This window comes from Azolla caroliniana, unplaced genomic scaffold, assembly GCF_043228905.1.
Source record: "Azolla caroliniana isolate FFs.n. ecotype wild unplaced genomic scaffold, voAzoCaro1.0.p SCAF_16, whole genome shotgun sequence".
Taxonomy (NCBI): domain Eukaryota; kingdom Viridiplantae; phylum Streptophyta; class Polypodiopsida; order Salviniales; family Salviniaceae; genus Azolla; species Azolla caroliniana.
In genome coordinates, this window is record NW_028230451.1 from 2,040,465 (window position 1) to 2,053,856 (window position 13,392).

Sequence of the window (13,392 nt, forward strand, 5' to 3'; positions counted from 1 at the left end):
TACTGGAGTTTATGGAGAGGAAAATGGCTTCAGGCATATCAAAGTTGCTTTCCTTTTCTCTATCCTGTTCAGAATTCTGGACAGGATATATGCATTGGCTCCTTCCCGTTTTGTACTTGGTTTCACGAAGTTCCGATTCTGCTTACTTGTGGATGGTTGGGACCATAGTAAGATAATAGTTGAAAGGTTCCATGTTGTTTTTGGCTTGTTTGCTGGGATGTTGTCCCGTCGTCCATCCTGAATAGATTATTGGTAATCTGTGCTCATGCTTGCTGTAAACTTTCATTTATTTGAGAAGTGGCAATTCAATTTGGCCTGACCATAATTTGCGTATAGCAGGAAGGGAGTATATCGGCATCTACCTGGCAACATGTTGAATGAATGAATAGGGCATTATCACCCGAAAAACACTCCAATTTACTGCTTTTGGCCTCATCTTTCACCCAACTACTGAGCTATGTGATGATTTTCAGTCCGGTTTGCTGTCCGTCATGGTTTCTTTTGTGACATGCTATGGTCTGGGCCTCCCTTTCCTGGTTGTGGTTAGTCCCATGGCTGTATGCCACCTTTTCGGCTGGATGAATACAGAAGCCAGCATTAGCTTTCCCACGAGACTGTCCAAAATTGTTCCAGTTGCTTGACCACATCTCAGTATCACTACTGGATATAAGAATTCTGGCATTCTCATTCTCAGAATTCCGTTCAGACCATTAGCATATACTACTATTTCTCCTGCTTCTTGTTTGATCCATAAAATATGCAATTTCATCCCCTATTGACATCAATCGGTTGGCAATTTGCTGTGATAGTTGGTATTTCTTTCATCCCCTATTGTCCCGTTACTCTACCTGTAAGCAATCTTGTTACCGTTATCTTCCATCAGATCCCTTTCTTTGGCACTTTATACCCAGAGCAGTCTCTGTCACTCATGGCAGTTCCTAATGAGTAAGATGGAAAGAGAAGTAACCTCATGACAGAATGAACCATTTCATTGATATAGAGGGAAAGGATTGGACCTTCCTCCGTTGTTATTATATACTGTTGAAAGTGGAGCTATTATAAAGAGGAAGGGCATCCACACATATCTCTAAATCATAGGATCAAATTCTAGAGAGAGCCCCTCTGGGAAACTACCTTTCACAGAGCGTTATGGGAGCTAACGATTAGCAAAAAAAAGGATATTTGCTGTATATATAAATTGGACGAATGAATAGACAACCAAGGTCTTAATGAAACTGCAATTATTCTAATTTGAGTCATCGTTTTCGGTTCCATTTTCCTGCTTTGCTGGTCAATTCTGGTCATCTGACCATCTTATTGACAACACAAGCAATAGACTATAAAAACAAGAGAAGAAGGGAATAAGGTTAGACGAAGATGGACTTTATCAACAAAGTTACTGAACAAACTGGAAAGAGCACAGAAAAAGTAGGAAAGGTCAGTCCAACGCAACTAAGACATTATTGTAAACTTAGTTCGTTTGCAGAATGGATTGCTAGAAGATTGATCATGATGATTCTTTGACTGTTCTTCTTCATAAATAATTTTCTGTTGTGATTTCAATCCTATAATATTTCTGGGCAGGGTTTGTCCATGTATGCTTAGAATGAGCAATAAGTGGTGCTCCAGAAATATAGACGAGAAAGCATGTTCTGAAAGCAGTAGGCAGCACTGATAGCTCAATCAGATGTGTAGTATTTAAGGATTATGGCTTGAGATTAAACTATTCGCATGATGTTAGGATGTTCCTTACATTGGCAATACGTTGAATATTGCCTGAAAAATATCCTTACATTGTCATAGTAATCAATGTAGCCAAAAAACACCCACATGGGACCTTGATGTTGCTAATATGCTTTGTATTTAATAGGGGAAATTCACTCAGGAGATATTATATATTTGAAGATATGTATAAGGTTTTTCAAATGCAGATGTGGAACTGGAAATGGTATAAATATTATTGTAATGCCAATTTAAATTGTGTTTTATGGATGTTAAAACTCTTTATGGTCTATGGGGGGTGTTTGGAAATAAATTATTCTTCTAAAGCGCAGAGGTAAGAGAACATATGATCAACAAACCAAATTGCTAGTGGAAATATATGTATATATATATATATATTTTTTTTTCAATAGTTTACTTGATGAAAGCATGACGATAGCTTTCCTTCACAAAAAGACATCCCTAGATGTCTGCGTTTAAAGTGAGTTGATGCAGAATAATAGTTTAATAGAGGGCAATAAGTGGAATGATTAGCCAATCTTACTCTTTCATTTTCTTACGATGCGATGTCGGAACATGAAAGACATGAATGGAAATATCGTGATCAACTATTCTGTTGATGCCTTTGATGTCAAGTGGATACTAAATAATAATTCCTTTGGGCTCTGGTGATGTGATGTTGTATAGAACCCAATCGAAATTGAGCCTTTCATATATCGAAGATTTCACTCTATCATTTCTATCTGTGTTAACAGTTAGCAGTTATGAGCATGTGATCTGTTCTAAAACTGCATTAATGCATGAAGGAACATGTGTATGAAAGGGAGTACACAATAAGCAAAGGCAACAGGGGTAGGTATGTGAATGTTGTCTCCGTGCTCTCACTATTTCCATAAGTGTGCCTTTTGCACGATGAGAATGTGAACAAATGCAGAGTTCATCTTTGTTTTTGAAAGCCATGCAGAGTCCACATTTATTAAATTTTGCGTTGATATGGGATTCAATGCCTTCAGAAGAAAAAAAAAGGGAAGACCGTGATCCATTGCAATAAAAATATTTAATTCATAAAAAAGCTCTCTTATTTAAAGATACATGCAAATATATATTCCATGGCTTTCTTGAAGTCAAGGAAGAGGACTTGGATGCTTGGAGGATATGGCGGTACAGACTTATTATAGGTGGGAAGGGGGTTGTGTTCCATTGAACTTATATAATAGGTAAGTGATTTTGAAGGTCTATTACGAATTAGTATGGGATCCTATAGAAGACAAAGTGAATGGCTTTCCTCACTATCTGTCTCATTACTATGGGATTTTGTTTTTGGCTTAGTATCCACCACCTTTGTTACCTCCCTCAGAACCCCCATGCCCATAACCACCACTATGGCCAGACCCACCACCACCATAACCGCTTCCGCCACTACCATACCCGGAGCCACCCTCGCCATACCCACTCCCGCCACTCCCGTAGCCCGAGCCACCCTCGCCATACCCACTTCCACCACTTCCGTATCCACTTCCCCCGCTACCGAACCCACTTCCTCCGCTTCCATACCCACTTCCACCGCTCCCGTACCCCGATCCCCCCTCACCGAACCCACTTCCACCGTTACCGTAGCCACCGCTAGCACCACCATATCCAGAGCCTCCCTCACCATGTCCGCTACCTCCGTTTCCATACCCGCTTCCCTTGTTACCACCACCACCATAGCCAGCACCACCCTCACCGTGCCCGCTGCCACCATTACCGTAACCACCAGAACCTGTGCCGCCACCGTAGCCAGCACCACCCTCTCCATGTCCGCTGCCACCATTACCGTACCCACCAGAACCTGTGCTGCCACCGTAGCCAGCGCCACCCTCTCCATACCCCTTACCACCACCACCATATCCTCCGGCACCTGAGCCGCCACCATAGCCAGCACCACCTTCCCCGTTGCCATTTCCACCACCACTGTAACCACCACTGCTACCATGGCCACTGCCCCCACCACCATACCCACCGGCACTCCCACCGTAACCTGACCCATACCCATACCCATACCCACTACCTCCTCCTCCACCACCACCACCACCACCACCACCACCTCCACCACCATAGCTTACACCCTTGTTGTCATTCTCGCCATAACCATAGCCACCTCCGTAGGCATTGCCACCTTCGCCGTAGCCACCACCACTTGGATATCCGCCATATCCAGAACCTCCATTACCACTGCCATAGCCAGAACCACCTCCATGGCCACTTCCACCATGGCCAGAGCCACCTTGGCCATAACCACTACCCCCCTCACCATGACCAGAGCCACCTTGGCCATAACCACTTCCACCCTCACCATGGCCAGAGCCACCTTGGCCATAACCACTTCCACCCTCACCATGGCCAGAGCCACCTTGGCCATAGCCACTTCCTCCTTCACCATGGCCAGAGCCACCTTGACCATAGCCAGAGCCACCTTGGCCATAGCCACTTCCTCCTTCACCATGGCCAGAGCCACCTTGACCATAGCCAGAGCCACCTTGGCCATAGCCAGAGCCACCTTGGCCATAGCCAGAGCCACCTTGGCCATAGCCAGAGCCACCTTGGCCATAGCCAGAGCCGCCTTCACCATAGCCAGAGCCACCTTCACCATAGCCTGAGTAGGATTGGGTGTGAGCAACAAGGTTGGCGCTGGTAGGGGTAGCATCATGGGGGTTGGGGACATTGGCAGTGTGAGGGGTCAGTTGTTGGGTCTTGGAGACATGTTGGTCAGCGTGTTCGTCGGATGGAGAGGATTCATCGGTGGATGAGGATGAGGTATCGGGAGGGGGACGAGCTGCATGGACATTGTTGTGAGTAAAGAGAGGGAGTAGGAGGAGGAAGACAAGGAGGAGAAGGTGGCCATAAGAAGAAGAAGAAGAAGAAGAAGAAGAAGAAGAAGCCATGTTGGTTATGTGGTTATTGGGTGAAGCCAAGGTGCTTGTTTATATAATGTCTATGGGTGGGGTGGGGTGGGGTGGGGATAATGTCCATGGGCCCCTTCAAGCACTTCTATACGTGCTTTTTCTCTCTCGGGGAGTTTTTGCATCTCCTTCTGGCATCCAACAAACCAACACCCTTATACAAATTGTTAGAGTCATATCATGTTGTTCCCAGAGGGATGTGATGTGAGAGGACGATCGTGATGATGCACTATGATCTTTAGAAAGCTAGAAACCCATAAAATGAGTCTCCATTGCACTGTGTAGGTGCATGGCATAGAGACATATATCAATGTCTATTAGAATCAGCTTCTGGGACAAAGCATGATTACAAACATGGGTAAATTCATGTTATCTACATTGAAACAAAATTGGAAGCTCTACTTCGAAAGCTTCACGATCATTGCATACATTGTGTCACTAAGACAAATATATGATATGGTCATTACGAATTGTAATTGGGAGAAAAATGTGGTTTGATTTGATGAAGTGAAAAGCTAACTCGAATTGAATGACATCAACGGTGAACATTACCTTAAATTGTGCATTTGTGCCAATGCAATGTGACATATGAGAGATTTGGTCTATTTGTGTTTTAAGCACTCGGCTCACTACATAAAGAAGTTAGCCTAATTGTCTTCACCTAGGATGTCCAAATCCGTGATACAATTGCAATATTGTATGGTTGACTCATGAACTTGTGTGTAAATATTTTCATAGTTGATGAACCACCTTGCTTGTGCCTTGATGCTTTGTCACATATCAAATTGAAGGTTATGAATAGAAGCAATTGTATGACATCAAGATGGAGGTATGGCTTGAAGCAATAGAGAAGGTGGTGGATAATAATCTTGCATGTATGGGTGAGTGTAGTTTTTTCGCTCAACGAAGATGGTTTGGTACTTGTGCATCTTCACATCTCTCCTAAGCTTTGATTGCAAAGAACCTCATTCACCAAAGTACATCATGGTTACTCTATTGAAATGGGTATAATAAGATCTTGAATTGGATTCCCACCGAGGGTAAATGACAACATTCAACAAGACACTCCGCCACCTTGACGTAAATGGTTTGATACATAACAAAATCAATCATGTGCCTTTGAATGATCAAGGTTGAGATCACATTGAAGAGCAACAAATTCATGAGCTACTTTGAGCCACAAGATTTTTATTCACCTCAAATAGGCAAATTGGTGGAAATAGGCAATCCACTCTTCCATATATGTCATGTGTAAAGAAATAAGGTTTCGGTGTCTTCCTTTTCATTATCGTTCTCTAAGGTCAAATATAACCAATGAGACCAAAAGTGAAATGTTTTCACATAGCATGTGTGGAATTGATCAACAACTCTAGATAATCAAGAATTTTACCAATGGGTATTACGATTGAGAGTGCGCACTGTTAGTATGAGAGGAGTGGGGGGGGGGGGGGGGGGGAGAGAAAGGAAGGGAGAGGGATCCAAATCAATCTAATTATGGTTGTGTGGAAATTGATTCACATGATCATGAACATATTAGAGTATCAATCTAACTAGGTCATAGTCGTTGGGAGTCCTATCTTTGAAAATCTCATCACGTTTTAGCTTATTTTTGGCAAATGTCGTTGGGTTTGGATATTGACGTGTCAATTCCACTAGAATGAAAACTATAAGAAAAATGCATAACCAACTCATAATGTACGTGATTACATGCTAGGGTATTAGTATATATAATTGTATAGATTTAAATAAGCAACTCATTAATCGTAGAATGCAACCATTTCTCGTGTTCTACAAATTAAAATATTGTAGTGTCACATGAGTTTATCAACCTTCAGAGTGTTTGGTTTAGATTTCACTTATTAACAAAGGGCAACAACTAGTAGAACCTTATGAAGTGGGGTTGGACAACAGTAATCAATAAAGGAACCCTGTTAATAACGGGCACGGAAATGTACAATGGACGAGTGATGTAATCATGATATCAAACGTGTTGAGGTTGATATTGAGTTCAATGGGAATGAGTGAGAACTCTCTTGTACGACCATTGTTTTACACTTTCTCCTAATGAAACAGGATAGTTCTTATTTTTATTGAACAATAATACATTACCTAAACAAGGAATAAAGTATTAATTTGTGCCTCCAAGCAACTAATCCCATTTTCTCTCCACCTTTAGCATATTCATAGTGGTACCTCTCTTTTTACAGCTTGAAATAATCATTCGTGTGCCAAAAGTGGTCTTCTATCATGTCCCACTAGATATTCTTATCTTACATTTCATGTTTTGCTAACTCCTTACCAAAGAGTCTTCGCCATAACTCTTTATCACCCTCACTTTCCATTGTCGTATGTTCACATTATTCACATGCTTTCTACTTTTCTCAAGTATTCCATCTACATATTGCATTTGTTCCTTGGTTAAAGTTAATTCTTTTAAGTATATTATTTAAACAAAGCAAAAATGTTCAAATTGACCATTTTTTACTCATCATCAATGTACATTTAAGATATGTTCAAAACTTACATCATTGTAAAAATATCAATAAACTGTGCTATGAGCTTATCTCATAGACGAAAGTTATAGTCTACATTTTGGAAGTTGTTGAGAAAAGGTTTCAATATTGCACTCCTCATTAATACACATGTGCCCTCGCATACATACATGAATGTGGATAGTACCTATCTATATGCAAACATACATGCACAATTGTTCTAGTTCATCCTTGCTAATAACTTTAGGGTGTGATGAAGTGCCATCACTATTAAGAGTTATCGGATAGTCGAACATCGTGCATGGTCGTCTAACTCCATAAAGTAATGATTAATAGCTTCTTGTGAACTTCTATATGTCAATGGCTAAGAATTGAAGAAATCAATTATAAATGATTATATGAAGTTGCATCCTAATTCAGCATTGAGGTTTGCTTAAGTTAGGTTGTATAAATTATGAAGTCACCTCAATGTTTCTAACATTCAATTCACACATCTTAAATTACCAAATAGAGAAAGTAATGCTTATTCTTCAGAGTTATTTGGCTATGCAATTCATAGTTATCGTTGCCCAAGTCATCATTTGGGCTCTAATATTTTGAGTGGATACCAATTCACTATATCATGTGTTATATTTTCTCGAGTGCTTTCTATTGTGTTCTTACATCGAGTCCTTTTTATCCATATGTGCAACATTCACATACATTGTATAAGAATTGGATGCATGTTCAAATTGGTTTTTATGTTTTCACACAAAAAAAGTCTTGAGTGATAGCTTCTTACATCAGGAGTGCACACTTTGAAATGATTGTCCAAGTTGTAATAATTCAACACTACTTGTCATTGGGAAAAAATGTCCCTTGATGCATGGACCATGCATAACATTATTGAGAGTTTATGATCAACATCTCACATGTTTCAATCGAATTAGGTTGGATATATCATTATGAGATTTCAACTATCACAAGTCTTGTCAATCTTGGATCTCCATTCAGTTGGGTTTTTGCATATATGTATATGTATATATACATATATATACAGATATATATATATATATATATATATATATATGTACAGTTGAGTGTGAGTGATGCCCCACTTCCAAGTTATTTTGGAGTCATTTAAGGTATGGGGGAGATATGGTTCAAATGCTTTTACTTTTGATTCAGAAGCTGGGTGGGGTGAAGAAATATGGTGCGAGGTTAAAAAGGATTAAATGTATTTTGTGGCAATTTTTCATTGTTTGGAAATTTAGTCTGAGAGTTCTAATCTTTCACATAAAGACTGAGAGAGAGTCAAGACATTTGACACATTGGTCATCAAATTCGTCATTTGAGCAGGTTTGTACAGGTTTGGAAGTGAATTTTCTAACTAGCATTCAAATCCAAAGGCCGTTTGTAAGTTAGTCTCTAAATGAAGTGGATCCATTATTCCACAGTAAGCTAAAAGTCATGGTGGAGTTTTTCTTTTCTTTTCTTTTCTTTTCTTTTCTTTTCTTTTCTGTTCTGTTCTGTTCTGTTCTTCCGGTCCAATGAAAACTACTATTTACCACAAAAAAGAAGAAAAAAAAAATCTTATGCACTGCACTTTACAGTAGTATTGTCATTACATTCTCTTTTGACTGGTGTTACAACATATAATGAATGTTTTAAGGGCTAATTAGGTGTGATGGGAATATATTGAAAGGTCAATTTAATAGGAACGCCATAACTTCAAGAGCCTACCTGAGATTCCACAGATCAGTTGCTGTCACATGAATTAACAATCCCCATATGATCAAATGCCCCAAGTTGGGATTCAAAACTGAGGAACATAGTTACAATATTACACCCTGAATTAGGTGATGTGTTGGCCATGCTGCCTTCGTATTTCCAGAAATGTCATCTTCTGCCCTAATTCGTAATAATTAAAAAACACAGAAAACAAGTAATCTGGCTCTAGTGTGCTTCAAATACAGCAAATATTTTGCAAAATCATTTTTCCGTGTAATCAAACACTCATTAGGAGGTTTCGTATTATTCACGATGCTAATTATTGTCTAATCCAAATTATAGCAATCAGCAATATTTTATCTGGCCAGTAATTTACCATCTAATTAGTCCACTAATTTCACATTACGATAAGTGTTAATTAAAATCATTAGTAATGTGATTAATGCTATTCTTAATGATATGCATTACATATGTCAAGCATGTAATTCATTTCTGTTGTGATTACTGCTAATCCTGTCATTACATCGCTATTGATCAATATGCTAATCACATTATTAAATTAGGCAATATTGTGGCCCCTAGTGAATTAACTAATTCCTAAGTGGCTAGCAATCAAGTCTTCTCGAGTTGGATCTCTCTGTCCTAATGAACTGCTTGACATTGGGAATGGGCTATATCCATTACAATTTCCCCAAATACATATAGATGGACATGGGTGTCAAAATATTATCTATGTAGGGAGGGGTAAAAAAATTAAGGTTTTCACGTCCAAGGGTGTGCATAAATTTGTCCTAGAAGAAATGTATGTATATGATTTGTGTCGGAAGAATGCCAAACCGATTACACACACACACATAAGAATTGTGTTGGAGCATTTCCAAACGTGAAGTTATATCGTTCGAGGATTTTTGAGATGAAACGACAGCATGCTCAAATATGCAGGTTTTGCTTTGTCATCTTAGGGTCCTTTTTTATTTTGATGCAAGATTAGGTGTCACCCCATAACTTGAATTTGGAAATGTTGAGAATGACTTGTTCATCGATGATAAATTTCAACCATGATCCTTCGTTGGGGGTAAGGGTGGTTGCTATATATTTTTACTTCGATGGACCAAAGAACCATCATAGCTTGTTTCTAGTTCTCCATGAAAAGGCATTGCTTGTAAATAGAAATACATAGCCACATGTGCATCGAGTGACGAGAAGCATCCTTGACGTAAAAGTAGGTTTTTGGTCTCTATGTTCCTCATCTTCAGATTAGGTTCCAATTGGAGTTATAGAAAGTTTGCTAATAGAAGGAACCTATGAAGCTCCACATACCATCACTACTAGGGGATTGTTTTAGGCCATGTAGGTGTTCGTTGAGTTTGCACATATAATTAGGGTGTGCATTATTTCCCAACATCTGGGGTTTCTACATATAGATTGCTTCTTCTAAAGTACCGCGTAACAATATTGTTTCAACATCAACATAATGAAGTTCAATATTTAAGTATGTTGTAGCCTGTAATAGTAAGGAGTAAGCAAAGTTAGGAAATAAGGTCATCATAATATGCAATTGGAGGCCACTTGGTTACCCAATCCGATTGGTGTTTTTTGGTGGATTATACTATAGGTTAAAGTTAAGGTTGAAATTAGGTATGTCCATGGTAATTCTGATGATGGTTGTCCAGGACCATGAGCTTTGACTATTTTGGTACTCAACATTTCCAAGCATACCAACTTGGACCTAGAGTGCTCCACTAGGATAGATTAGATCTCGACATTTCCTCAAGAGTTTTGTCTTTTGACTAATTGATTTGATTAGAGATCAACTCTTTATTTAATGCCTTGAGTTCAAAGATCATATTATCCTTAATATGTGGCAGGTCCTCTTAGCTAAACTCCAACCAACTCTTCCCGTGGGGAGGTGGAGGTGGATGTACTAGTGGATCCATTCTCATAAAACCCATGACTCCCATTGAAATCTACATTTTTAAACTAACATCAAGAATTATGAGTAGTCTTTTTGTTGTAGGGTGGTGGTGGAGGTCCACATGGTGTAACTTTGTGGAGGTTCTTGCAAACCTCAAAACTAAACCGTTCCATGAACCTTGTGTAAGCTTGATTTGTGATTTGTTAGACAAACAACGGAATTATTGCACATGATATTCCTACACAATGGAACCCATTTATTTTGTACGTATTTGTATATGTTGTATATGTTGATAGAGCCCAACCCCTTTTTTGTCATTTACATGCCTCCTTCAATATGACTTAGTTCACATTCTCTTCAATGCAAGGTGGAATGGTATGGCACAAGTGAGGAGGTTTATCAATTATGTGTATTTTTCCTTGCATAAGAAGTTTGTGTCTACGTACCTCTATCGCAATGCTCCACGTTTTATCATGTTCAAGTTTACTTTCTGCACACTGTCAACACAAAGCTATCCCCACACATATTTCTCAGCCAATCACAATTTGCACTCTCAATTGCAATGTTCAAATGTTGAACATTGAGTCACTAATCAACTCTCTATGCACCACTAGAAAATGTCCCAGTTTATTTCAAGATGATAATAAATTGTATCTATGTATCTATCTACATAAGCATTGGGTTATAATTTAAATAGCTGTGTGAAAGTAATCATATTGAATGTAGATTTTCCATAATTCTCTCTAAGGTTGCAAGAATGAAATAATACGTAAATGAGGAACGGATACCATAACATGGACCTATCCCCATATGCATTATCTTGTAATCACATCTTGCGCTCTCAATTGCAATGTTCATTAGTGGAATCATTAAACTCTCCATGCACCACGTGAAAGTGTTCCTATTTACTCAACCATTCAGTTAGAATACTTAAATATGTGTGAAAGTAATCATATTGTATGTGGATTTTAGATTTCTGTTGCGTCATAAAGGACAAGATTTTTACTTCCCCCCACAAATTTCTGATGCCATAGAACTTGAACAAAAGTATGATGGTATAACATTTAAATCATTCATCTTTCAGTTAAAAACTTTCCACATGGAAGAAATGAAGATATTTTATTTACATTGTAAAATATAGGAAATATGTTTTTACCGTATTGTGTATGTATTTGCATTTATTTACCATTCATGCAAATGGTTGAGCTTGAGATCATTATAATTTAAATATTAGAATTCATCTACATCTAGTTACTAGATAACTAGATATTATGGGCATTACCTGCGTATTGTTGGTACAAGGCACTTAATTAATCTAACTAAAGCATTGTTTCTCTATGGATGTTTGAATTTTAAAACTTTTAAAACCCAATTTAAAAAGGTACTAAGTTTTTGTACCACATGGATGTGCTTCATAGATGTTTAGAATTCAGTGTAACGAAATTGTGTTTCTAGTTTTAAATGTTAGACATTGCATTGTTGGAATATAAAATATATGTCATGTATTAACAATATCTTGGATGTCATGAGTTGAGCAAACGATTATAATGCAAGTATCATGAGTTGATAAAGTACTTGAATAAGGTCCTCCACTTCTTGTGGTTGTATACCAGATGCTCTTGTAGCCTACGGTTAATTTGAGCCTACTTTGCTTTTTTGTCATATGACTACACCTATTGCGGAAGGAGGCGCACTCACGCATTAGGTGTAAAAAGACTCTAACTCATTCTCAAGTTGTGAGGACTTGGGTTAATAATATTTAAGTACACATTGAAGTGTGAGGTCGTTGCGTTCCCAACAAAGCCAACTAGTGTTTTTTTGTTAGGATCATTTGAATCCACACTCTGAGCTCAATTGTTTCCAAGCAATTGGTCATATTCCTCAAATTATGTGCTATATAATATATATATATATATATATATATAGTCGTAATATTTGTAAGTGTAAAAGGATATGTTTGTATATTTACCGACAATTTATGAATACGGGCACTTGGAGTCAAATGGCAATTGAGATATTATCCCCTCGAGATCGTGATTGTTTCGTTTAAGCTCTTGAATTGTGTACATCTTCTTTCTTTCTATGGGTGAAAGAGTATTAAGTTTGGCCTCTTAAAGTGGAACAATCATTCATTAACATTTGGTACATATTCAAAAAACTTGATACACTCCATTTATTTATTTATTTATTCAACAATTTTATAAGCATTATAATCACAGCAAAATGCGAACACCACCAATTCATACTCACATATTGTGTTCATAACTCCTTTGGACCTTTTTTGGGTGCGGAAAAAATTTGAATATTGATTCTAAACAATAATATGTTTTGAAACCTTGATTTGCATATCATTAACCTCGAAATATCCACATGACTTAAAGTTGCAATGAAAGTTTTGATAAGTTGATTGTAAAAAATTATTGTGTTTGGTTAGAAGACATGCTAACTTGTATGTTATTTGATATTGCTCAATAACTAGAAACATGACACTAGTGTGATCACACAGCTTAAAACAAAGGCATCAAATAACTAGACATAGTTCAATAACAATTTCATGTTAATTATAACTCAATATAAAATAAAAAAGCATTCATATTTAGGTAAGTGCATC

At 38.1% G+C, this 13,392-nt stretch overlaps 1 protein-coding gene across 1 annotated transcript; it reads right to left on the reverse strand.

The window, feature by feature from the left end:
- Positions 1–2,760: 2,760 nt before the first annotated feature.
- LOC147853527 (uncharacterized) lies at positions 2,761–4,646 on the reverse strand. The gene is made up of 2 exons (XM_087331893.1): positions 4,220–4,646; positions 2,761–4,135 (listed from the first exon to the last, which is right to left on the reverse strand). Exons 1-2 carry the CDS (start codon positions 4,644–4,646, stop codon positions 3,048–3,050), a joined length of 1,515 nt encoding a protein of 504 aa, XP_087188019.1. The 3' UTR covers positions 2,761–3,047.
- Positions 4,647–13,392: the final 8,746 nt, after the last annotated feature.